General features: G+C 42.3%; 1 protein-coding gene across 1 annotated transcript in view; it reads left to right on the forward strand.

The window, feature by feature from the left end:
• The window catches only part of ADGRV1 (adhesion G protein-coupled receptor V1), a 753,646-nt gene that overhangs the window by 77,049 nt on the left and 648,714 nt on the right, over positions 1–27,883 (forward strand). Inside the window, exons 5-9 of the mRNA XM_069745343.1 lie at positions 6,197–6,301; positions 8,601–8,714; positions 13,785–14,350; positions 21,890–22,154; positions 22,257–22,586. Coding sequence (XP_069601444.1) covers positions 6,197–6,301; positions 8,601–8,714; positions 13,785–14,350; positions 21,890–22,154; positions 22,257–22,586 — 1,380 coding nt within the window. The remainder of the gene's footprint in view (positions 1–6,196; positions 6,302–8,600; positions 8,715–13,784; positions 14,351–21,889; positions 22,155–22,256; positions 22,587–27,883) is intronic.

Raw genomic sequence — 27,883 nt, forward strand, 5'->3', positions numbered from 1 at the left:
GCCAAAATGTAAGCAATTCTTCTTTGTTTGATGGCTTGTGACTATCCATCATCCTCTTGATTACATTCCAGAGGTTTTCAATGGGGTTCAGGCCTGGAGATTGGGCTGCCCATGACAGTTTTGATGTGGTGGTCTCTTAATTTTTGCCAAAGCTGTATGACTGTTCTGTACCCCATTGTATAGGCATACTATTGAATACGTTGCCCTTACAGCTGATTTCTACACCCTTTTATAGCGTTAGAAGTCTAGTCCTCCTGTTTAGTAGGCAGTGCTTGTCCTTACGGCTGTGCGCCTCCTATCGGTACCACTGCTGCCCTATACCACCTATGGGAGGGAATCAACAGTGTGTTTGATGGTGGCCACTTACTTTGAGCATTATATAGATATTCATCATAATAAATAGTGTGAGATTATTTAGACCAGTGCTCCCCCCCCCACAGCGTGTGCGGAGGCCGACATGACAATGGAGAGGGTGAGGACATCAAATTTATGAATGGTACTGTGTGAAGTCATTTATATGGCCAGGTCAGGGGTGGGGCCCCTCAGTTACTGCTCACAGGGGTCAAGAGAAGTCCCTCCCACATACCTTCGCTTATAATTGTGTATATGAATCTGGTTCTGAAGAGTCTGAGGGTTGCGACGGAGGTGAGATAGGTGGCTGAGATCATCAGTGGGGTAGCGGGGCGATTGAGGCAGTCTCCCCACTCGAGCGACGTGCCCATTGGGTGAGGCCTTCGGAGCATGTGGCTATAGGCTGGCTTTTCTCCCTTGACCCAGCACAGGTGCATGAGCCCCTCTGGGGACCCTCCAGGCCAGGCGCCTGGTAGTAAGGGAGCCAGCAGGCCCTGGTCTGGTAGGAATCCACCTGTCAGGCTGGGTTCAGCGGCGGTTAGCAGGCTTTGGCCTCAGCCTGCATCGGGGCGGGGACAGCACGCGCCAGACATCTTGGGAGGAGTGACGTCACGGCATGCCGCCGTGGCGATGTTCTTGTCGGGCGGCCTGCATTCTCAGCGGAGATGGACAGCGGGATTGCCCCAGATGATTCGCTGGCGGGCAGTATGTCCCTTGCAGGGTTATCGGGCCATGTCAGTTCTCCCGGTGGTAGCTCTACCTCCCACCATAAGATTGCGTTCAGTGGCCACTAGTGATGAGCGAATATACTTGTTACTCTAGATTTATCGAGCATGCTCGGGGGTCCTCCGAGTATTTTTTAGTGTTTGGAAATTTAGTTTTTATTGCCGCAGCTGAATGTTTTATGTCTGTTAGCCAGCATAAGTACATGTGGGGGTTGCCTGGTTGCTAGGGAATCCCCACATGTACTTATTCTGGCTAACAGGTGTAAAACATTCAGCTGCGGCAATATAAAAACTAAATCTCCGAGCACTAAAAAATACTCGGAGGACACCCGAGCGTGCTCGGGAAATCTCGAGTAACGAGTATATTCGCTGATCACTAGTGGCCACCCCTCCTCTGCTGCTCAGGACTGGATCAGACAGTGGGCTGTATGCTGCAGGGTCCCCATCCCAGATGCAGCCTGCTGGTCCATGAGGATTATCCAGATCGCCTCTTCCCAGCATGGTGTGGCTTGCTAGGACTATGGCATTGGCATTTGCAGCGGCACCTGGCTTCGGACCTCAGGCTCCTGAGGGTTCAGCTGGACGGATTGGTGCAGTGGATGGACATCTGGATTCTGGATTTCCGGCTGGAGGGGTTACAGCTCTCTCGCAAGCTGATGAATATTACTCTATGTCATGTCTGTTTCCTCTGATTCTAATGTCTCCCGGGTTGGGTGGGAGTCAGGTAGTTGAACCAGTAGGTGTAGGTCATGGGGTCGGTGTTATGTCGGGTTTGGCTAATGAAGGGGTTAGGAATATCCTGGTAAATGTCAGAGAGTTGCTTACCCATTTGAAAGGGGGAGGGGAAGCTCCTGGGCATTTAGCGGCATGGGTAGGGCATCAGGGCCACCGGGTAGAATTTCTGATCCCGTCTCTGTGTCAGTGCAGATGGAAAAGAAGGAGTGTAGGATACATTTGGATGACAGGGCGCATTGGGGAGGTGTATGTGTGTTTTGAGGCTCCATTGGGGGCTCATCTTAAAAAGAAAGTTAGTGAAAAAATCTGGAAGGATTAATATGTAGAGATTATTTTCCCTGAATAAAAAGGGGAGAAGCCAGCGCTGCTTATGGTCAGAACGCAATACATAATGTCCACATTCTTTCTGTGTTCATTGTGATTGATCTAGGCTGCTGTACACACATACAGCATCTTTGTCCTGCCCTAGGCTGTTTGATTGTGCACCTGTGTGCCTATCCCACACTTCATCTGTGGTGCTGGTTAGGCAGTGTGAAGGTTGGATTCAAAAAGGAGAAACATTGGAGTTTTTGGCAAAATTTCTATACCAACCTTTATTGAAACAGACCATCAAATTTCTCAAGGGGAGAAAGCAAGGCTATAGAGCGGCGAAAGCAAGGCTATAGAGCGGGGTGCGTCCAGCGGTGTGCCTCAGTCTGGGTAAGATGACCCTTTTATTCAACATAGGTTGATTTTTGTGACCATATGTATTAAGGGGGCAGTATGGTAGAGGAATCCCCAGAGAAGATTCTACAACAGCTTCTGGGCTATATTGATTAATGTCCTACCTCCATTAATCTTTGGGAGCAGGTGGATTGACATTGTAGGTGATGGGGTCCTTAAAATATCATGTTGATTGAAGCCCTTTAGTATTACATTTAGTACTGAGTGCTAAACTTGGTGTCCTTTTTAATCACATCTCTTAAATCTTGTTTGTTAATATATGTTTGATGGTCTGTTTCAATAAAGGTTATTATAGAAATTTTGCCAAAAACTCCAATGTTTCTCCTTTTTGAGTATAATTATCATGGAGTGGTATGTAAGTAGCTAGGCATTAATTGCTTGGCTTACTAAACAATATGAGTCTGGGTATTTTTGCATTGAAGTGTGGAGGTTGGACCTGAAATGTCTATGTCCGAACCTGGTCAACCTTTATTTGCGCTTTCCCTTTCTAGCACCATGGGAGTGATTCAGAAATGCTCCAGGTACAGTTTGCATTTAATGTGGTCTTGCTTTTAATACATTTAGGAGGCCGTAATGGCACAGCGAATATAAAAATCGTAGAGTAGGACTGCCCCAGAGAATGAGAATGCCTTGGCGTGGCGGGGTGGCTCAAAGAATTGATCAATTGTTTGCTAAATGTCTCATTTTGAAATACAGTTAGAAATCAATATGTGCATGTGCATTTTATATATTGCTTTCTGACCATAAGCAGCACTGGCTTCTCCCCTTTTTTATTTTTTTCCCTGCTCCCACTTGAAAAATTCAATTTGGATAAAAGCAAGAAGGATGATAGTAAGAAGGAGGATGAAGAGAAGCGTAGGTGCCGCCTGATTTCTCAAACCTTTGTCAATTGGCTTCATGCTTTTTCTTTTTGGCAAGTGTAATAGGTGAAAAGGCACCCAAAAACTGCTCTCCCCTATTCTGTTACATGGACTCCATTGGTGAGGCCCATAGGATTCATTGGGGACAAGCTTGGCTCAGGTATGATGAGCAGTGGTTCTTCCTGCGAGTTGGTAGGATCAAAAATACATAGGCCTTTGGTTGCCTTTTTGGCAAGTGTAATAGGTGAATTGGCACCCAAGAATTGCTCTCCCCTATTCTGTTACATAGACTCCATTGGTGAGGCCCATATGATACTTCTGGGACAAGCTTGGCTCAGGTATGATGAGCAGTGGTTCTTCCTGCGAGTTGGTAGGATCAAAAATACATAGGCCTTTGGTTATGGGTTATAGCTTCCACTAGGTTTGGTTATTTCTTTCACGGGGTTGCACCGGCTAGGTCAATAGTCAGGCCAGTACTACTGGCTTATGCTGGCAGTTCAACGACAGCCAGTGTAAGTTTGGATCCAACTGTAAATTCAAGCATTTCTGCTCGCAATGCAGTGGTTCCTCCCATGGGGCTGCCAGATGTTTTAAGAAAAAACAAGTCAAAACAAGGGAGCAACAATAACCAAGGGGGAGACGCCAGTGAAACTGGTAGAGATGGTCCCTTATCTAAATAGATATTCAGACAGATGCAAGGTGGAATTGTTGTTGTCATGTTTTGCAGACGGTTTCATAATTCCTGCTCCGCTGTTTGATATTCCTCAGATCCTTAAAAATCTGCCGTTGGCTGAGCAATATGGGGAGCTTGTTTTGGTAAAAGTTGGGTGAGGAAGTTGCTTTTGGCCGGATATCGGGACCATTTAGTGACCCTCCATTTGAGAATTTGGTGGTTTCCCCCCTGGGGGTGGAGCATAAGAAGGAGCCAAATAAGTTTAGGCTCATTCACCATCTGTCTTATCCTCGAGGCATGTTTGTGAATGACGTGATTGATCCGGAGCTTTGCTTTGTGGTTTATATGTCTTTTGATGAAGCGGCATGTTGGGTTAGGAGTTGTGGAAGGGGGGCACTTATGGCAAAGATGGATATTGAATCTGTGTTTTGGTTGTTACCGGTTCATCTAAAGAGTGTTAGGTTGTTGGGCTGTTATTTGAAGGAAGAGTTTTTCATTGATAGAGGTTTCCGAATGGGCTGTTCTCTATCTTGTGCTTTAATTGAGGCTTTCAGTTCCTTCTTAGAATGGGTTGTCCGTTATGTGTCAGATTTTGATTCTCTGATACATAATTTGGACGATTTCTTATAAATTGGTCTGGGTGATTTAGTTTGTTGCGAAACCATTACGAGGGCAGTAGAGTGGGTGGCTGAGCGCTTCGAGGTGCCATTAGCTCAATGAAAAACGGAATGTCCAAGTACGTGTCTTTGTTTTCTGGGCATTGTGATTGCTTCCGTTAATTGGGAATTCAGATTATCGGAGAAGAAGGTAATAGCGGTGAGGGAGGAGGTGGCTAGGGCGCAGCGCTTAAAGAAATCTTCCTTGTGGGAAGTTCTGTCGCTTCTTGGAAAGCTTAATTTTGCTTGTCGGATTATCCTGATGGGGAGAGTTTTTTCTCATCGCCTGGCCAGTGCTACTGCGGGAGTTCGAGCTCCTCACCACTTTGTTTGGCTGTCTGCTGAGCACAGAGCGAATTTGGTGGTTTGGGGAAAATTTTTGAAGCGACATAACGGCTGTTCATTGCTTATGGAGAAGGCGGTGGATAATTGTACTTTGGATTTGTTTACGGATGCGGCAGATGGGATTGGTTTGGAGCATACTTTAGGGGCAGTGGTACCCATCAAAAAGGCATGAGAATTGGGTGCATTGTTGGAGATTTTTCCCATTTTAGTGGTGGTTCATTTATGGAGGAATGAGTTTCAGGACAGGAGGGTGCGTTTTAATTGTGACAACATGGAGGTGGTGTGTGCAATCAATAGTCTTACTGCATCATCACCTCCAGTGTTGCGTACTTCGGCATTTGTTTGTCTTGTTTGTCTGTAATTGCGTGTGTTTCGGCATCTCACGTGCCGGGGATACAGCATTCCATTGTTGATTCACTTTCTCATTGTCATGGAGTGACCCAATGGGTGGTCGGTCACAAAGCGGCGGGACACAATAACAACGGTGGGCCCTGCAATAGGGAATGGGGAAATGCACACCTCCTGCACTCTCCTAGGGATGTGCTCTAATCTTCCTGACATCCCTATACAGCACTAATAAAACACAAAGGGAAAGTTTAGACAAACAAGGTATAAGCAAACAACACTTAGCTTTCTCTGCTGCAATGCACAGTACAGCAGAGTAATGCACCAGGTATGAATATTCAGCAGAGAGCCACTGCACTCAGAAAACTCCTTCCACCTGCTTGGTTGATCTCCAAAAGGACCTGTATAACCAACAGTCAGCTGATGCATCAGGTGACCTTAAGAATGATGATGAGAGTGGTTACCACCAACATCAGCTGACCCAGAAGCAATGCAATGCAACAACACCAGCGGCCACCGGGGGAAGGGGGGGGGGACTGCATTAACCCCCGATGACCAGAAAGTAAAAAAGGTTTTAATCAAAGGAAAACCAGATCTGCCACAGATCCAAACATTTATTGTGACACTCATTTACAGTGGGAACGTTTTCAGTCATTGGCCCTGAAGCCTCGTATGATTCCTCAATTTATGTTTCTAAAGCTTTCTTATTTGTCATTGTCTTGGGTCTTCTTGTTAAATGGTTGAACAGTTTCTAATATGCTGTTCTGTTTTTTTGTGCATCAGTCGTCCTTCATCACAGTGAATGAGCTGCGGGGAAGAAACCAGTCATTGCCTGTCATACTTCTGAGGGAGAAAGGCACTTATGGAAGCGTGACTGTGACTTTTGAGGTAAGATCAGCTTCATTGGTCTGAGGATTTGTTTTGAAAACTCAGCAGTATCGTTAAATGCTAAAACATCCTTCTCTTCATTCAAACTGTTTTCCTGCTTAGGGGGTCCGGAGTATTTTTCCACAATTTACCAGCATTTATTTATTAAAAATTATTTATATAGCGCCATTAAATACACAGTACTTTACAAACATAATCATTAGCATCATCACTGTCACCATTGGGGTTCACAATCTAGATTCCCTATCAGTATATCATTGGAGTGTGGGAAGAAACCGGATAACCCGGAGAAAATCCAGACAAACACGGGGAGAATATACATACTCCTTCCAGATCTTGTATTTGATGAGATTTGAACCCAGGACCCCAGCACTGTAAGAATACAGTGTTAGCCACTGAGCCACCAATTCAGTTTTAGCTGTATCATCCATTCAAAATACTAAAAGCTCAGGTACACTGTATTTTAATGAGTGACAAAACTACAAAATTAACAAGTAAATCTATTTATTTCTTCTTTTTCACAAGCACCATCCTTTTCTACATCCACTCACACCAGTCTTCTATGCAGCATGAATAGTAAAAAGATATAATGTTAAAAATAATTTAAAAAAAAATGGTGCTGTTCTCACCTTCCACCGTCCACCAATGCGCGCAAGCGGCGAGGCTGCCGCCAGCTTCCGTTCTCAGAGATTCATTGCAAAATTACCCAGATGACTTAGCGGTTTAGCGAGACCGCTAAGTCATCTGGGTAATTTCGCAATGCATCACTGGAACGGAAGCTGGCGACAGCCTCGCACGTATCGGGACAACTTCGGTGGACGTCGGAGGGTGAGTATGTAACTATTTTTTATTTTAATTCTTTTTTTAAACAGAGATATGGTGCCCACACTGCTGTATACTACATGGGCTGTGTTATATACTGCGTGACTGATATATACTACGTGGGCAGTGTTATATACTGCGTGGGCTGTTATTTACTGCATGGGCTGTGTTATATACTACTTGGCTGCTATATACTACATGGCTGCTATATACTACGTGGCTGCTATATACCACGTGGCTGTGCTACATACTATGTGGCTGCTACATACTATGTGGCTGCTACATACTATGTGGCTGCTATATACTACGTGGCTGTGCTATTTACTAGGGGACTCTGCTATATACTACGAGGCTGTCTGTGTTATATAGTACATGGGCTGTGTTATATACTATGTGGCTGTACTATATACTACGTGGCTATGCTATATACTACGTGGCTGCTATATACTTCATGGCTGTGCTATATACTACGTGGCTGTGCTATATACTATGTGGCTGCTACATACTATGTGGCTGCTATATACTACGTGGCTGTGCTATATACTACGTGACTGTCTGTGTTATATAGTACGTGGGCTGTGTTATATACTACGTGGCTGTGCTATATACTACGTGGCTGCTATATACTACGTGGCTGTGCTATATACTACGTGGCTGCTATATACTACATGGCTGTGCTATATACTACGTGGCTGTGGTATATACTACGTGGCTGTGCTATATACTACGTGGCTTTACTATATCCTGCACCCCAAACCCCCGACATCCAGTGCCCCGAACCCCCGACATCCTGCGACCAATCAGCGACAGATGCAGTCCAGCCGCGAATTGACGCAGGATTTAAACCACGCTTCGCTGAATGGTCGCGCCTGGCCGGCCGCGACCAATCAGCGATATTGGCACAGGATTTAAACACCGCTTCAGTGATTGGTAGCTCACGGCCGGCCGCGACCAATCAGCGATATTGGCGCGGTATTTAAACACCGCTTCAGTGATTGGTCGCGGCCGGCCGTGAGCTACCAATCAGCGATATTGGCGCGGTATTTAAACACCGCTTCGGTCATTGGTCATGCCCAGCCGGCCACGACCAATCAGTACGTTGCCCATCGGTACGTTGAGCTGTATACACCAGTTGGTGTTTTCTAATGTGCTGTATTTACCTTTATGTTGTAGTAAAGTTCTATACTTTTGGATGTGTAGTTTTGTCTTTATATAGACCTTCTTGTTTTTTGCCTTCCTGTGTCAGTGCAGACTACAGAGCCGCCTGCGCTGGATCCAAGTTGGTATGGGTCGATGACTGTCGCTTGGTTTGTTATTATTAGCAGCTCTAAATGGCTGGACAAACTTTCTTTTTCCCCAGACATCCCTTTTTAGCTAAAGTCCTCATATTTCATGGTATTTTGAATTCATGCCACATTTCTTAGGTAAATCAACAAGAACAGTATTTGATCATTTCACGTTTGTTGTTTTTTTGCAGATAGATGGAGGGCCAAATCCAGCTGAGGAAGATCTAATTCCAGCTAAAGGAAACATTACATTCCTCAGTGGGAGGTCAATCTTCATTTACAACCTGACAGTCTTAGATGATCAGGTAAGATAAAGAATGAATCCCTTGATATTTGGATAGTGACCAGTGCAGGTGAGGATGTTATTTTCTGTAGTAACAATATTAAATTTAATATTACGAAATAGATTGTCAAACCTCAATGTTGAGAAGAATACTGCTGATATTGGATTTGGATTTTGCATAAGTATTTGCCTCTGGAAGTTGCTGATGTAGAGACCCGGGGAAAGTGCTGATTGAAAGAATATAAAGAATGGCTGTAAATTCTAAGTATTCAAAATAGGCTGAAGTTATCGGTGGAGAACCACAAAGGTACTCACCTGATAAATCCCTTGCTGCTTCGGTGATACAATCTGGTGGTCTCCGTCTGCCTTAATTTACCTTTTTAGCAGCAATGATGTGCTATGCATCCATGTGTCCTCTGCAATCAATTACTGGCCTCAAAAGTTACATGCAAATTAATTTACATCCTAAATGCCTATCTATTTAATGCCGTAATATAAACTAATTTCTAATATACTGTAATTAAAAATGCCATATCAATCCATAACTACACAATTTTTTTTTTAATTCCTTTTTGTTGACACTTTTTATTTGAGTATCGCCAGTGCATGTTGGTGCACTCAAACGAAGCGTCATCAGGGGGCAGAGACTGCGGTCACTGCCGCAGCCTCTGCCCCCTACCTGAAATGAAGCCCCTTCCTTTCAGGGGCTGGGCTAGTCCCTGCTCTGTCACTGGGCGATGTGCACAATGACACTGAACTCTCTCGCTGACTCAGATCAGTTGTAACGAGCTGGCAACAGAGCGCACTGTCAGTACTCGTTGTAACACAAATACGCAGCTTACGAAGATCAGATCATACCTGCGAGTGACGTAACTTGCTGGTCTTCACTCCGGGTATTAGAACAGTGGCCGCAGCCTTTGCACGCTGTTGACGCTTCGCTTGAGTATCCAGCAAACACTGGGTTAGTCTCAAGTGAAGCATTATCACAACAGAAGTTGTAAGAAAAAAAAGCAGTTGGATAATGTAGTTAGGGAAGGATAAGGATTTTTTACTTAAAGTATATTAGAAAATATATTAGATTATGCCATTAAATAGATAGGGATTTAGGAGGAAAATTAATTTGTGCTTTGGACTACTCCTTTACTATATCATTATTCAACTTCAAGGTGTATCCTCATCTTAGACATTTATGGCATAGCCACAGAATAGATCTAAAAAATTCAAGTCCCATGTCTAAGACCGACACCTGTCTCCAGAACAGCGGTCTTCTATGTGTGCTTAGCTGAATACAGATTTCCTATAAAATGAAGATGAATGCATTCACAGACAACCTCTAGATGGGCCAATTTGTGTCATTAGTAAGCAGCAATCAACTATATACAAGTCAACAGCACCCTTGTACTGCTGTTTACACTGGCCGACAAGTACTGATAGGATAGAATAGTTTTGTCCCATGCGCCGTCATTTGATTATCAGCACAAGCTCTGATTATACGGGGCGATGTGTTGCAGATAATAATTTGTTAAAGTCATCATAAATTATCCAATTACTCGATAAATAAGTGTTTTATTTGATCAATTGGTGATCACCGGCATGTTGGGATGATATCAGTTTCTCTGACTCACATTTATCAGACATATATGACATACATTGTGCTCATGCCATAGATGTCAAACATGAAAGTACAGTTTAAGCAGCAATATAACAGTAACAGACTAAACAATTATAAAAACAGTATTCTTACTTATTTTCGACTTAGATTTGAAATCGGTGTAGATGTGTCCAATATCAGCACACTTGACTTGTTAAGATATTCTCATATTGAAATGCATTAGATTTTTGTTTTATTCATGAGCTTCCTAATGCAATTGATATCCATCACATGAATATTCATTGATCCACAAAACAGCTACCCTCAGCACGCAAAAAATAAGCCCTCACCCAGACCCAGATCCCGAAAAATGGAGACTCTACAAACCTCAGAAAATGGTGACTTTTTTTCACAACCTTTGGATTTTTTTCACCACTTAAACAGTAAAAAAAGGATACATATTTGGTATCTACGAACTCATAGTGACCCGGAGAATCACAATGGCAGGTCAGTTTTAGCATTTAGTGAATATGGTAAAAAAAAAAACAATTGCCAAAGTGCACTTTTTTTGCAATTTCACAGCACTGTTTTTCACATTTTCCAGTACACTATATGGTAAAACCAATTGTGTAGTTCAAACATACAACCCGTCCCACAAAAACAAGCCCGCACATGAAAAAATTAATGGAAAAATAAAAAGGTTATGGCTCTGGGAAGAATGGGAGCAAAAAACGAAAACGCAAAAATGGATAATCCCAAGGTGGTGAAGGGGTTAAGTTCTATGGGCCAGACATAGATCTCCCTGAGAATCTGCCTCCAGAGCTTATTTTAAATGAGAGGCAGCATTATCAGCGTGAGACATGTAATGGCTGACAGTCTGCTCTCCTGATCTACATGTCTGACACTGGTAACTCACCCTTTCATATAAAATAAGCTCTAGAGGCAGATTCTCAGGGAGATCTATATCCGGCCCATAGATCTTAACCGTTCATTTACATATTAAAAAAAATATGAATTTCTCTGGAATCAGTCATTGGATCACATATATCAAGGTATCATTTTATTCAATTTCCCAAGACCTACAGTACATGCCCATATAGACAGCTTAGGAGGGTTGATCCTATTGACATATTATCTTTAACAATTTCTGGCATTTAGTCTACTCATTTCTTAGGCCATTTGTTTGTCCATTAACTTTTTGGGCACATTGGAGTATACACTGAAAACACACGACAAACATATGAATGGAGTCTGACACATACAATGCTAACGGTATGAAATTTGTGTTATTTTGATAATTTATAATATGTGAGCAGGATGACGATGCTCAGTCACATTTATTTGCATTTACTTAAAGTTTTTTTTTCCAATTTAATAATATTATATACAGTGCCTTGCGAAAAGTATTCGGCTCCCTTGAACTTTTCAACCTTTTCTCGCATATCATGCTTCAAACATAAAGATACCAAATGTAAATTTTTGGTGAAGAAGCAACAACAAGTGGAACACAATTGTGAAGTTGAACAAAATTTATTGGTTGTTTTAAATTTTTATGGAAATTCAAAAACTGAAAAGTGGGGCGTGCAACATTATTTGGCCCCTTCAACCTAATACTTTGTTGCGCCACCTTTTGCTGTGATTACAGCTGCAAGTCGCTTGGGGTATGTCTCTATCAGTTTTGTACATCCAGAGACTGAGATCCTTGCCCATTCTTCCCTTCCTGGGCAAACAGCTCGAGCTCAGTGAGGTTTGATGGAGATCAATTGTGAACAGCAGTTTTCAGCTCTTTCCACAGATTCTCGATTGGATTGCGGTCTGGACTTTGACTTGGCCATTCTAACACCTGGAAACGTTTATTTGTGAACCATTCCATTGTAGATTTTGCTTTATGTTTGGGATCATTGTCTTGTTGGAAGACAAATCTCCGTCCCAGTCTCAGGTCTTATGCAGACTCAAACGGGTTTTCTTCAAGAATGGTCCTGTATTTGGCTCCATCCATCTTTCCATCAATTTTAACCATTTTCCTCTCCCCGCTGAAGAAAAGCAGGCCCAAACCATGATGCTGCCACCACGTTTGACAGTGGGGATGGTGTGTTCAGGGTGATGCGCTGTGTTGCCTTTACGCCAAACATATCGTTTGGCATTGTTGCCAAAAAGTTTGATTTTGGTTTCATCTGACCAGAGCACCTTCTTCCACATCTTTGGTGTCTCTCCCAGGTGGCTTGTTGCAAACTTTAAACAACACTTTTTATGGATATCTTTGAGAAATGGCTTTCTTCTTGCCACACTTCCATAAAAGCCAGATTTGTGCAGTGTACGACTGATTGTTGTCCTATGGACAGACTGTCCCACCTCAGCTGTAGATCTCTGCAGTTCATCCAGAGTGATCATGGGCCTCTTGGCTGCATCTCTGATCAGTTTGTTTGAGATGAAAATTTAGAGGGACGGCCTGGTCTTGGTAGATTTGCAGTGGTATGATACTCCTTCCATTTCAATATGATCACTTGCACAGTGCTCCTTGGGATGTTTAAAGTTTTGGAAATCATTTTGTATCCAAATCTGGCTTTAAACTTCTCCACAACAGTATCACGGACCTGCCTGTTGTGTTCCTTGAGCTTCATGATGCTCTCTGTGCTTCAGACAGAACTCTGAGACTATCACAGAGCAGGTGCATTTATATTGAGACTTGATTACACACTGGTGGATTATATTTATCATCATTAGGCATTTAGGACAACATTGGATCATTCAGAGATCCACAATGAACTTCTGGAGTGAGTTTGCTGCACTGAAATTAAAGGGGCCAAATAATATTGCACGCCCCACTTTTCAGTTTTTGAATTTCCACAAAAATGTAAAATAAGCAATACATTTCGTTCAACTTCACAATTGTGTTCCACTTGTTGTTGATTCTTCAACAAACATTTACATTTGGTATCTTTATGTTTGAAGCATGATATGTGGGAAAAGGTTGAAAAGTTCCAGGGAGCCGAATACTTTCACAAGGCACTGTATGAACAAAAACAACTTTGTAATATATCTTATAAAAAAAGTACTTTTTTAATCCTCCTGGACTGATCTTTCACTCTCAATTCATAAGTAAAATGTGTAAAATCTGTATTAATTGAAGACAGATATTCACATTACTGAGATAGGAGATGACAGTTGGTGCTTTTAAAATTCTATGGAGAAGGGAGGAGTTAGAGCCAGACAGACATTCTGCTGCAAATTCCATAGAACTGTATAAGCACCAACTGCCATCTACCTAATAATGATAGGAAATCCGTATTTCACAGAAGACAGATTTTAACCTTGAGTTGAGGATTTTGAGAATGGACGATCAGTCCTGGCAGAGAAAGAAGCAGATTTCTCTAATAAGATATATTACGCAATTTCTTATTTTACTGTGTACTATTGGTTTAGGGGAGAAATAAAACAAAGCTCTGTCTTTAAAGGTTTATTTCCAAAGTTCTCTAAAATAGTTTTGCTTTTATTTTATAGATACCTGAAAATGATGAAAACTTTACTTTAAGACTTACAAACGTATATGACGGTGCAGAAATTAACACTACAAAGAGCACAATGCAGATAAATATTAAAAAAAATGATAGCCCGGTGCGATTCAGTCAGAGCTCTTACATGGTACCCGAGACAGACGATGTGATCATTATTCCTGTGATGCGTGGAAAGACTCTTACTGATACTGTTGTTGGTTCTGATGACTCTGAAGTCTCCATCAAATACAGACTCATCACTGGGAACTCATCGTCTAGCGCACAGCTCCAATATGACTTCATAGACCTTCAGCCAAATAATACAATTATATTTCCTCCAAAGGTTCAGGAAATTGCACTCAAATTTCAAATTATTGACGATGCGATCCCAGAAATAGCAGAGTCCTTTCAAATTGTTTTGATGGAAGAATCCCTACAAGGGGACGCTGTTTTACAATATCCAAGTATCGTCTACGTCACCATTGAACCCAATGATAAACCCTATGGTGTTTTGTCCATAAACAGTGCCATTCTTGCACAGATAGTAGCTATTGATGAAGATAAAGTATCAAGGTAAAGTTTTAAGGTTTTTATTTAAGGAACAACATGCTTTATGACAGAATTTAAGTGGCCCTTCACCCTGGCATTTAAGAGTGATGTTACATTTTTCATGTATATTCACCCTACCTGGTGTTTCACATCTTCCTTTTGCTGCCTCCTTGAGACTGATGTTCTGGTCCTCCGGCATCCAACATGGCCTCCACAGTGGCACAGAGAGAGTGTTAAAGGGAACCTGTCACCCCCAAAATCGATGGTGAGGTAAGCTCACCGTCATCAGGGGCTTATCTACAGCATTCTGTAATGCTGTAGATAAGCCGCCGATGTTACCTGAAAGAGGAGAAAAAGACGTTAGATTATACTCACCCAGGGGCGGTCCCGCGGCGGTCTGGTCAAATGGGTGTATCAGGTCCACTCCAGCGCCTCCCATCTTCATTCCATGATGTCCTCTTCTGGTCTTCACGCCGGAAAGGTCAGAGAGGCCCGGCGCCTGCGCACTGCAAAAAGAATTGTAACATCATTATCAGTGCATTGGATCCGTGTGTCATTAGTGTTTGGTCAGTGGTCACTGGTTACAGGTTCCCTTTAAACAAATCTCTCAGATTTCACAATACATTCAGCATACTCTGAAATATATATTTAGACTAGATGAGGCTGGTGTACTTACATTGAAAATCTAAGTCAGAATGGCTGTATAATTCTTATCCTATATAAAAATGGCCATTTTATGAGTGGAGCTAAGTTCAGGATTATATCGCCTTTTTGACATGAATTGTCAAAGTAATTACACCAGCTTCTCTAGGTTCTACAGATCTGTTTATTCATATAGACAGATTGTATTGTGAAAGCAGGTGACAGATCCAGGATGCGTTTTTCTAGTGGATAGTGTGGGATTGTGTGGAATTTGTATGAAATTGAGTGAACAAATCTCTATCTTCCGGACAGTAAAATATCATATTCCTAGAACTGTCTATGAAAAATAATTTGTCCTGTCTATACACACTTCAGCAGATAGAACCTGTTCTGTGATTCAGCTCTTTCATGTCACAAGGCGCTGAAATGTTGCAAATATTTTGCTCATGGCTGCACAAAAGTTTTACAATCGGTCCCAGCCAGACAACTCTGTTACCTTTTTAAAATTAGGCTGAGATTTGTTGGGAGAGGACATGGTCGAGCCCGACTGACAGATTCATCATAATTTACAAAAGTGGTGTAAATTGCAACAAATGTTCTTGAGTCCAAGACTGGAGTACATTTCATGTGATGGCGCACAGTGGCTTAATGATGCACCAAATTCAGCAAGTGCTCTTTTCAAGACTCGTAAAAAGTCAGTTTTGGTGAACTTAGGCTCTTGTATTTGAAGGAATCGGAACGATTTGTTTAATTTTAGCAAATGTTACACTCAGTCAATATTTTGTGATAATCTTATGGGCCATTGGGAAAAAACATTGAATCATACAAAAATAAATATACAATGACATGTAAAAGTTTGTGCACCCTTGGTCAAAATTATTGCTATTGTGAACAGTTAAGCAAGTTGAAGATGAAATGATCTCGAAAGGGCCTGAAATTAAAAAATGACACATTTCCTTTGTATTTTGGTAAAAATATATATATATATTTTCAGCTTTTACAATTTAAAAATTACTAAATGAAAAATGGGTGAATGCAAATTTTGGTAACCCTGCGTGGTTGGTACCTAGTAGCACCCCCTTATGAAAGTATCACAGATTGTAAATGCTTTTTGTATCCAGCCAAGAATCTTTCAATTCTTGTTTGAGGGATTTTCAACCTCAGCTTTTTAATAGATGGTGTTATGTTTGCATCAAGAATTTGCTGAAATTTCATTGAATCCATTCTTCCCTCTGCCCCTGAAATGTTCCTCATGCCATTGGATACAACACAACCCCAAAGCATGATTGATCCACCCCCATGCTTAATGGTTGGCGAGATCTTATTTTCCTGAATTTGTGTGCTTTTATCTCCACCTATACCTTCAATTTTTGAGGCCAAAGAATTCTATTTTAACCTCATCTGTCCACAGGACTTTTTTCCATAATGCATCATGATTGTTTATAAGTTCTTTTGCATACTTCTGACGCTGAATTTTATGGAGAGGTCCTCTTCAGATAACTCTTCCATGAAGGCCATATTTGTGCAGGTGTCTCTGAGCAGTAGAACAATGTACCACAACTGCAGAGTCTGTTAAATCTTTCTGAAGGCCTCTTGCAGTCAAGCGGGGGTTCTGATTAGCCTCTGTAGAAATCCTACAAGCAGCTCTCCCTGAAATTTTGTCCAAAAAAAGAAAAAAAGTGTAGCACCCGCACTGCTGCCTAATGCGATCCTCTTATGGTGCGCCCTGTGATGCTGCTCCAGTGCTCATACCCACTCATCCATAAGGGGGCATTCATAGTGTATAGCCACAAAAGTATTTACGATCAAAAAAAGAAGAAAAAACGGCTTGCACTCACCAGGCCCAACGAACAATTCTTATCTTTATTAGAACATGTGCAGTAAATCAGGGAGAACGTGCTGAATGTAGGATGACAGCTGTTTCGCGCACACCGCGCTTCCACTGATCCCGATGGCATGGGGGAAATGAGGTAACCATTTATACAAATGCACAACCCTCCCACCTCATGACATCATACATAATCACTCCCCTTATACAAAATGTGAATACAAATCATTAAAACATAGCTTAAAAACAATACAGCTTAATCAAAAGAGGGAAAAAAAGGGAAAAGAACAAAAGACAAACACAAGAGGAAGGTCACTGAATATTATATCAATCATAACGAATCAAGTCATAAAAACGACATGTTAATTCTTTCATTCAGGCCCATAGGGCCAACAGCATTTGTACACATTATCCATATTGCCTCACGTCTTAGAAGCAACCTATTTAGATTTCCACCTCGCTGTGGCAGAGACACCCTTTCCAATCCCACAAATGATAGCAATTTAATATCACCATGGTGTGCCTGCCTAACATGATTAATGAGGCGGGGAACCCCCTTCCCTGTGTGGACCGAGTTGAAATGTTCTCTCACCCGCACAAATAGGGGGCGGTAAGTCTTACCTATATAATAAAAGCAACAAGGGCATAGTATGGCATACACTACATGTGTGGTTTTACAAGAGATGAACTCACGTACCACATGATCTATGGGACCAATTTTTAAGGTTTTTGCCGTAAGATGATGAGAGCAAGAATTGCACTGTCCGCATTTAAAGTTGGCTATGGGGGCACCTTCTGTTAACCAATTTGTTCGTTTGGATTGCACCCGATTATGCACCAATAAATCCCTTATGTTTTTTCCCCGATGGCTAGCAAACAAGGGGCCATTCTTAGCTCTACTATGTGCAAGCCGTTTTTCTTCTTTTTTTGGTTCTCCCTGAAATTTTGCTTGGTCTTCCAGACCTTATCTTGACCTCCACTTTTCCTGTTAACTGCCTTTTGTTAATTGCATTTCGATCTGAGGAAAGGGCCACTTGAAAATGCTTTGCTATTGTTAGGGTTAGGACATAGTTAATGTCCTGTTCTCTCAGGGTTAATTTTGCTGGCCTCCCTTTCGATCTCAGAGGGGTGTTTATACTCACTCCATGCTAGGATTCGCTGTCAGCTATACTTTATGTTCTAGTTTGGGTGCCTGACCCCTGGAGTGTGTGCCAGGTTTGCAATTGTTTTCCTTGCTCTCCGTGCATTACTCTGTTTGTTCTTCTGGATTTCTGACCTCTGGCTTCACTTCAATCCGCTGTCTCACCCTTTTGGTACTTCATGATCTCCTGGCTCCGATCTTAGCTTGCTCGACTACTCTCTTGTGTTTATCCTTTTCTCTCTTCCCCGGCATCTGGCTCTGCCCCGATCACCTCCCACTCTGTCACATGGTTCAGGTCCTGTTTGCACCTGGTTAGTAACCCGGCACTTTGCTCAGCTCCCTTGCTGCTGTGTGCAGCATTTCCCACAGCAGTATTACCCGGGAGCTATGACAGCTATCTTATAGTCTTCTCCTGCTTTGTGGGCCTCCACCATTTTCATTTTCAGAGTCCTAGGCAGCGGCTTAGAACAACCCATGGCTGCTGTTTTTGGCACAAGGTTAGAGGAGAATGGGTTTTTGTAAAGTTGGTAGATTTGCATCACCTGGCCTTTTCTAACAATGATGGTGAACAAGTCATAACTCTAACAGGCTAATTAAGATCTGGAACCTTGGTCAAAGTTATATGAGCACACAAATCTACAAGGGTGCTCAAACGTTTTCACCTGCCCATTTTTCTTTTTGTAATTTTTAAAATGTAAAAATTATATATATATATATATATATGCCAGGAGCAAGCGACACTACTCTGTCCTCCTTCTCCTGGACTTGTCTTCTGCCTTTGACACTGTTGACCACTCCCTTTTGCTACAAATCCTCTCATCCCTTGGCATCACAGACTTGGCCCTTTCCTGGATCTCGTCATATCTGACAGACCGAACATTCAGTGTCTCCCTCCCCCACACCACCTCCTCACTTCGCCCCTTGTCAGTCGGTGTTCCTCAAGGCTCTGTTCTAGGACCCCTACTCTTCTCCATCTACACTTTCGGCCTGGGACAGCTCATAGAATCCCACGGTATGCAGTACCATCTCTACGCTGACGACACGCAGATCTACCTCTCCGGACCTGACCTCTCCTACTTGCTTACCAAAATCCCGCACTGTCTGTCTGCCATTTCAGCCTTCTTTTCTGCTCGCTTTCTACAACTGAACATGGACAAAACAGAATTCATCATCTTTCCCCCATCTCACTCTACCCCTCCACCACATCTATCCATCAATGTCAATGGCTGCTCACTATCCCCAGTCCCACACGCCCGGTATCTCGGGGTGATCCTCGACTCTGCCCTCTCTTTCAAGCCACATATCCAAGCCCTTGCCTCCTCCTGTCGTCTCAAACTCAAAAATATTTCCCGGATCCGTGCTTTCCTTGACCGCAACACTGCAAAAATGCTAGTGCATGCCCTTATCATCTCCCGCCTCGACTACTGCAACCTCCTACTCTCTGGACTCCCCTCTAGCACTCTGGCACCACTCCAATCCATCCTACACTCTGCTGCCCGACTAATCCACCTGTCCCCCCGCTATTCCCCAGCCTCTCCCCTGTGTCAAGCCCTTCACTGGCTTCCTATCGCCCAGAGACTCCAGTTCAAAACCCTCACACTGACATACAAAGCCATCCACAACCTGTCTCCTCCATACATCTGTGACATGGTCTCCCGGTACCTACCTACACGCGACCTCCGATCCTCCCAAGACCTCCTTCTCTACTCCCCTCTCATCTCTTCTTCCCATAACCGCATCCAAGACTTCTCCCGTGCTTCCCTTGCGCCTACCATAGAAACCTTCAAAAAGAACCTGAAGACTCATCTCTTCCGACAAGCCTACAGCCTGCAGTGATCCTCAACCTACTGAACAGCCGCACAACCAGCTTTTCCCTCTCCTAGTGTATCCTCACCCACCCCCTGCAGACTGTGAGCCCTCGCGGGCAGGGTCCTCCCTCCTTATGTACTCGTGTGCCTTGTTATCTGCTCATGTTTAATGTATTTGTCTATATTTGCCCCGTATTCACATGTAAAGTGCCATGGAATAAATGGCGCTATAAAAATGTATAATAATAATAATAATATATATATATATATATATATATATATATATATATATATACAGTGGGGCAAAAAAGTATTTAGTCAGTCAGCAATAGTGCAAGTTCCACCACTTAAAAAGATGAGAGGCGTCTGTAATTTACATCATAGGTAGACCTCAACTATGGGAGACAAACTGAGAAAAAAAAATCCAGAAAATCACATTGTCTGTTTTTTTATAATTTTTTTTGCATTTTATGGTGGAAAATAAGTATTTGGTCCGAAACAAACAATCAAGATTTCTGGCTCTCACAGACCTGTAACTTCTTCTTTAAGAGTCTCCTCTTTCCTCCACTCATTACCTGTAGTAATGGCACCTGTTTAAACTTGTTATCAGTATAAAAAGACACCTGTGCACACCCTCAAACAGTCTGACTCCAAACTCCACTATGGTGAAGACCAAAGAGCTGTCAAAGGACACCAGAAACAAAATTGTAGCCCTGCACCAGGCTGGGAAGACTGAATCTGCAATAGCCAACCAGCTTGGAGTGAAGAAATCAACAGTGGGAGCAATAATTAGAAAATGGAAGACATACAAGACCACTGATAATCTCCCTCGATCTGGGGCTCCACGCAAAATCCCACCCCGTGGGGTCAGAATGATCACAAGAACGGTGAGCAAAAATCCCAGAACCACGCGGGGGGACCTAGTGAATGAACTGCAGAGAGCTGGGACCAATGTAACAAGGCCTACCATAACACACTACGCCACCATGGACTCAGATCCTGCAGTGCCAGACGTGTCCCACTGCTTAAGCCAGTACATGTCCGGGCCCGTCTGAAGTTTGCTAGAGAGCATTTGGATGATCCATAGGAGTTTTGGGAGAATGTCCTATGGTCTGATGAAACCAAACTGGAACTGTTTGGTAGAAACACAACTTGTCGTGTTTGGAGGAAAAAGAATACTGAGTTGCATCCATCAAACACCATACCTACTGTAAAGCATGGTGGTGGAAACATCATGCTTTGGGGCTGTTTCTCTGCAAAGGGGCCAGGACGACTGATCCGGGTACATGAAAGAATGAATGGGGCCATGTATCGTGAGATTTTGAGTGCAAACCTCCTTCCATCAGCAAGGGCATTGAAGATGAAACGTGGCTGGGTCTTTCAACATGACAATGATCCAAAGCACACAGGCAGGGCAACGAAGGAGTGGCTTCGTAAGAAGCATTTCAAGGTCCTGGAGTGGCCTAGCCAGTCTCCAGATCTCAACCCTATAGAAAACCTTTGGAGGGAGTTGAAAGTCCGTGTTGCCAAGCGAAAAGCCAAAAACATCACTGCTCTAGAGGAGATCTGCATGGAGGAATGGGCCAACATACCAACAACAGTGTGTGGCAACCTTGTGAAGACTTACAGAAAACGTTTGACCTCTGTCATTGCCAACAAAGGATATATTACAAAGTATTGAGATGAAATTTTGTTTCTGACCAAATACTTATTTTCCACCATAATATGCAAATAAAATGATAAAAAAACAGACAATGTGATTTTCTGGATTTTTTTTTCTCAGTTTGTCTCCCATAGTTGAGGTCTACCTATGATGTAAATTACAGACGCCTCTCGTCTTTTTAAGTGGTGGAACTTGCACTATTGCTGACTGACTAAATACTTTTTTGCCCCACTATATATATATATATATATATATATATATATATATATATATATATATATATATATATATATATATATTGCATAAAGTACAAAGGAAATGTGTCATCTTTTACTTTAGACCTTTTATGTATCATTTCATCTTCAACTTGCCCAAACTTTTCCATGCCACTGTAAAAGTGATATGTGAAGCTGGTGAGATGTATGTAAATTCAAAGCCATAATACAGAAGTAACAATATAGATGACTTGTTCTTTGCCTAGATATGATGGAATAACTATAGTAAGAAATGGAGGGACACACGGCAATGTTTCATTAAGATGGGTCATCAGGCGGAATAGCAGTGATACATCACCTGTGACTGCCGATATTTTGCCAGATGCTGGAGTTCTTCAGTTCCTGCAGGGGCAGATGATGGCAACAATTCCCCTCACAATTGTATCAGATGATGTTCCTGAAGAAGCTGAGGCATATCTGTTACAGATCTTGTCAGCTCAAGGTGGTGCAGAGCTTGGCTCTCCAACAGAGGTTTGTATTCCAGAAAAAATATTGTTATTATATTTCATCCACAGAGATGTAAATATGATATTCTATTTCCATTGACCTGACCATCCTATATTTATTTTGCAGCTTCTCTTCTACATCCAGGACAGTGATGATGTATATGGTTTGATTCAATTTCTTGCTATTGAAGAGCAGAAAATTGAGAGCAGCCCTCAGGGTCGAGGCTTGACCTTGAGTTTTGTGAGACAAGGTGGAACCAAAGGGGATGTGAAATTAATTTATAATGCACTGTATATCCCAGCTGGACCAGTGGATCCAATAAGAGCAAAAGACGGAGTCCTTAATGTTTCATCAAGGAACAGTCTTATATTTGAAGAGTCAAAAACAGTTCTTAAAGTAAAACTATCAATAAGAAATGACGCATTTCTACAGAATGGGGCTCATTTTCTTGTACAGGTAGAGTATCATGAAAATGGATTTACAAACTTTATGAAATTCTGTACAATACAATGATGGTCATTTTAAATGCCTCCTTTTATTGGACTCTTTTTTTTTTAAAAAATCCACATAATAGGAGAAGCTTTCTGATAGCTGAAGTCCAACCATTAGGACACTCATCAATCTTGAGATCAGGGCTCTGGAAGGCCAATAATAGGGACTTTAGAGGTGTGGACACTCAACATCGGCTCCATACATTGTCAATGGTATTGCTGGTAATAGCCGAGCACCGAACTTGACTTTCTCTGGCAGTCCCATAGACAATAAATGGAGCTTAGGCTGAGAATACGCAATTCCACTCCATTTAAGAGGGGTTTCTACAGAGCCACGTTCTTGGGGTTCTTCAGCCCTTTTTTGCGGACCACTGGCTTTCTCTGCAGTTTGTTCCCCTGAGATTAGCAAGTTATCCCCAATCATAGGGGATAACCTATAATTTTGGGAAAAACACTTTAAACATCATTAGTGGGCTCTTTTAACATGTTCCTGAAAACAATAGAAAATATATTTGTTACATTTCAGTTTGGATATGAACAATTATGTTTAATGTCGTACCGATCTCATCATTTTATATAAATACCATAATTTATCACTCACTTTTATACTTTATAAAGGATATAGATCTACAGAATCCTCTGCTTAGTGTAGGAGTATGGGGGGGTGTGCCGTTCCCTGGTAGATCTCCTAACTCAGGCTTGGCAAAAACTAAGTGACAGGGAAGAAATATATCTATTCTTTAGTTGACATATTTGTTTTGGGATGTTCCAGAATTTACTTTGTAGAATATGATTGAAATTTGTTTGAAATTCAAGTTTTAGATTTGTGACAAAGAGATAAACTTTATGGAATGAAAAATTACAGTTGGCTAGAATGCTATGTATGCTAATTTGTTACATTGTCAAAGATGGCATCCATCTTAATTAAAGAGATATATAATAACCGACCAGTACATTTAGGGTAGAAGTAGCAGTTTTAAGTGTTTGTTCACACGCTGCATTTTTCCCTGTATTTTTTTTTCTTTTTTGCTGTGAAAAACACAGCATTTCACTGTCCTAAAAAGGAATCAGATTAATCACATCTCATTCACATGCTGATTATTTTTTCCTTGCCGATGTGAAGCAGTTTTAAATCTGCAGCATGTCAATTCTTTCATCTTTTTTAAAGCACTTTTCACCCATTCTAATGAAGGTGAAAAAAAGCATTTCAAAAACGCATCTAAAATTGCACTTTTTTATGCAGAGTTTGACTTGATGTGTGCACATACCAAAACTGAGGATGCGTTCTAGGTAGGTTGTACAGATTTCAGAAGGGGAATTATCCTAAAAAATCTTTGAAGGGGTTATCCAGGTTTTTCACGAAAGTCTGCAGTCAATCTATATGATTGCAGAATTGAGAATTGTCACATTGCTCACAGACCGAGCTGTCATGTGACTACAACTATCCGATATGCATACTCCTGGCCACTTCCCTACTAGACGTGTCTGGCCTCATGCTATACAAGTGAATTGAGTGATGTCACTCACAACTAGTCTGAATGTGGTGGGGAGTATGCATATTGCATATTTACTGTCACATGACTGCTCTGTCTCACCGCCAACACCAGAGAACCCTTACAGTGAGCACTGCATGTGATGTGAGGGATTCCTGAGTTTGTAGTCACATAGAGTGATAGAGTGACTGCAGACTTTCTTGGGAAACCCATTTAAAGATGGCCTATATAAGAGTAAATAGCTGCTTTATGAGCTTGGCATCAGAGTAGAAGAGAATTCTGTGACGATCAACCTTCTAAGAAAAAAAAAGATGGAACAGATGGAAAACTAATTTGGAGCAAAAGGACCAATAACGAAAAAGTGAATAAGTCAACATTTTGAAGAAAAAAATTGATTAATGCTGTCAGCTTGCATCACTATAGTAATTGTATTCTCGTCATTTACATGCCATTTATATAAAAATTCAGAATCCCAATAGTTTACCTACTGGAAAAAAACACACTATAAAATGTAAGTGCTCCAAATCTTACATCTCAAAATCTATAAGAGGGATCACTGTCTGCATTACTGTCTCATCAAGAATATATAGCCGAACATATATATTTTCCATATTTATCTGATATGTAGTTTACGGATAAAATTGATGCTTAATGCACATTAATTATGATGTTTTAGGGAAGAAAACCTATAAAGGTAAGACACAGAGATTGCCGAATCTACCAAAATTATGAGGATTTTCCTGGAAAATTCGGTTCACAGAAAGTTATTCTCTGCAAATTAAATATTCATTATTATGTTCTCTCTTCAGACCTCAGAACATAATAAAAGTAGCAGATAGAAAAAAAATAATTATACCTCACCACTCGCCTATCCCGCTGCCCCACAGTCAGCATCCGGTTCTTTGGTCTTTCCTTTACCTCCTCCTCCATCACATACATCCTCTTCATTCTAGGCTTTGACTTCTGGCTCAACTAGGCCTCGACTATCACTGCGCACCTTGCTGTTACTCAGCCGAAACAATGTCAAAGCGCACTGTGACTTGTGAGGCCTGGTCTAGTTGGAAGCCAGGGTTTGGAATGAAGAGGCCAAAGAGAATGTTTATGATGGTGTATCGCCCAGAGCAGGGTACTCAGGTAGCAGGGCAGCGTTCGATTCAGAGGGTCACGGGGATGGCAGCGTTGCCAAATGTCTGTGCTCCGGGGACAGTGAAATAGGGAATAAAAAAAAAGTTAACAAGGAAAAGAAAAATTTACAAAGAAGAGTTTGTGACGCCAGTTGGAGTGTTCGACTGTAAGATGGCCGGCACTGCAGATGATCCCTGGGGAATAGGTGATGATGGCAGTGCTGGTGTTTAACCCCCTCCAACTAGGGCTGGCTCCCAGGGATAGTGATGGAAGTAGATGGTGCAAATTAATAAGGCAGGATACAAGGAAAGTCACTTTACCATTTACTGAAGTCCAGATGCAGTTTCAGAGGATGGAATACAACTCTCACCAGGTATACAGTCTGCTCTGCATGATGGGAATTATCTCTCTCTGCTGTGATTCAGTATGAACTCCCTGCTGCTCTAATCCCTTCTGGGACAAAGGTTTCCTGGAGTCTGAAACTTCCAGTACAGCCACAGACTCACTGTGTTTTCTCCCCCCGTGAATCCTATGTGAAGCACGTGTTTGTTCTTGCACAATCCCTCACTGATTCTCTGTTACTATGGAGCTCCTGGGAAAAACACTTCACTGATGGTTATCAAAAACCACACAGCATCTCAGCTTACCACCCGACTCTGGAAGCCTGGATGGCCTAGGGGCCGATGTCCTGATCCTTCTCAGCACTGTCCCTGGAGAGAGCACATGTCTCTCCTCCATGAACATTCTCCATTTTCTTTTCACACACTGTCTCCTCACAGACTAACTATGCCCCTCACAGTTAGGATATCCCTGCAAAGCTCTAAAGGTACCGTCACACTAAGCGACGCTGCAGCGATACCGACAACAATCTGGATCGCTGCAGCGTCGCTGTTTGGTCGCTGGAGAGCTGTCACACAGACAGCTCTCCAGAGACCAATGATGCCGGTAACCAGGGTAAACATCGGGTTGCTAAGCGCAGGGCCGGCAGGGCCGCGCTTAGTAACCCGATGTTTACCCTGGTTACCATCGTTAAAGTAAAAAAAACAAACACTACATACTTACCTACCGCTGTCTGTCCCCGGCGCTCAGCTTCTCTGCACTCCTCCTACTCTGGCTGTGAGCGTCGGTCAGCCGGAAAGCAGAGCGGTGACGTCACCGCTCTGCTTTCCGGCCGCTGTGCTTACAGCCAGTACAGGAGGAGTGCAGAGAAGCTGAGCGCCGGGGACAGACAGCGGTAGGTAAGTATGTAGTGTTTTTTTTTTTTTACTTTAACGATGGTAACCAGGGTAAACATCGGGTTACTAAGCGCGGCCCCGCGCTTAGTAACCCGATGTTTACCCTGGTTACCAGCGAAGACATCGCTGAATCGGCGTCACACACGCCGATTCAGCGATGTCAGTGGGAGATCCAGCGACGAAACAAAGTTCTGGACTTTCTTCCCCGACCAGCGACATCACAGCAGGGGCCTGATCGCTGCTGCGTGTCACACTGGACGATATCGCTAGCCAGGACGTCACGGATCGCTAGCAATATCGTCTAGTGTGACGGTACCTTTAGCTTCAGACAGAGTAAGGGAGCGGGGTAAATTGTGATTGCAGTAGTCCCCGGCAGAGAAAGCATAACTCCCATCATTTACAATACACATATAAGATAGTACATATTTGACCATTTTGTGGCGACACAGACACAGGGCGCCACAATGGCAGAAGGGAAAAAGAAGAGGCACAGAGCAACAGACAGCAGGCTTTGGGGGCATCGGGGTGGGTGAGCAGTCACAAGAGTATTGTTATTTTTTTTTATCTGTTTGCCTGGAAGACTATGGTTCAGCAAAATGGCAGTGCTACATAGTCACCATATTGCTGAATTCACATGTAGCGAATTGAAAACCATACGGATGTTGGAGAATATAAATTTTGTAAAATTTGAGGAAAATTCTATTCTACTTAAATAAATTCACTCATCTCTACTTCTTCATCCATTGAATGAAATGTAAATGAAAACACCCAATGATTGACCGGATCCTTGTCCTCTATGGCTTATTAATGTCTGAGATTTGTAGTTCTGACATACCATACAGTACATACCGTACTTTTTTTTCTTGACATTTGCCTATGGATACCATTTCAGCCATGGAAACCAGGAGAATCTTTTTTTTGTTTAGGAGTCGTGGGTTTTATTAAAATCCAACAATATACAGCAACAGTAAGTAGGCCTGCAAAGATTACGTAATATAACCCCAATGAAAATCGAGGTGTTATGTCATCCTTAAAGTAGGTGTCTGGCAGTCCTCCCAGAAAAGCCTTACTTTTGTGTAATAAGGGAAAAAAAGCAGTGACCCACCGCTTTATATTAAAAGATTTCTATTTATTCAACTTCTCTTTCTTGGACAAATGAGCCAAAAGATCAGTGCACATGAAAAACGCTGCCAAAGTGTTAACAAGAAAAGCCCGGACTTTTGTTTTGCTACATGGTTTAGAACAAGAGATTTCGAAAAACTTCCAATATACTTGTACAATACACACAAAGGAGTCTTCATTCAACCTGCAGTCCTGTCGCTCCTCAAATATTCAATTGAAGGGATAAGTCTTATTGAAATGGTGGCGCTTCATACCGTAATTACTAAGTCACTAAATACATTGTTAAA

Source organism: Ranitomeya imitator, chromosome 1, assembly GCF_032444005.1.
Source record: "Ranitomeya imitator isolate aRanImi1 chromosome 1, aRanImi1.pri, whole genome shotgun sequence".
Lineage (NCBI taxonomy): Eukaryota > Metazoa > Chordata > Amphibia > Anura > Dendrobatidae > Ranitomeya > Ranitomeya imitator.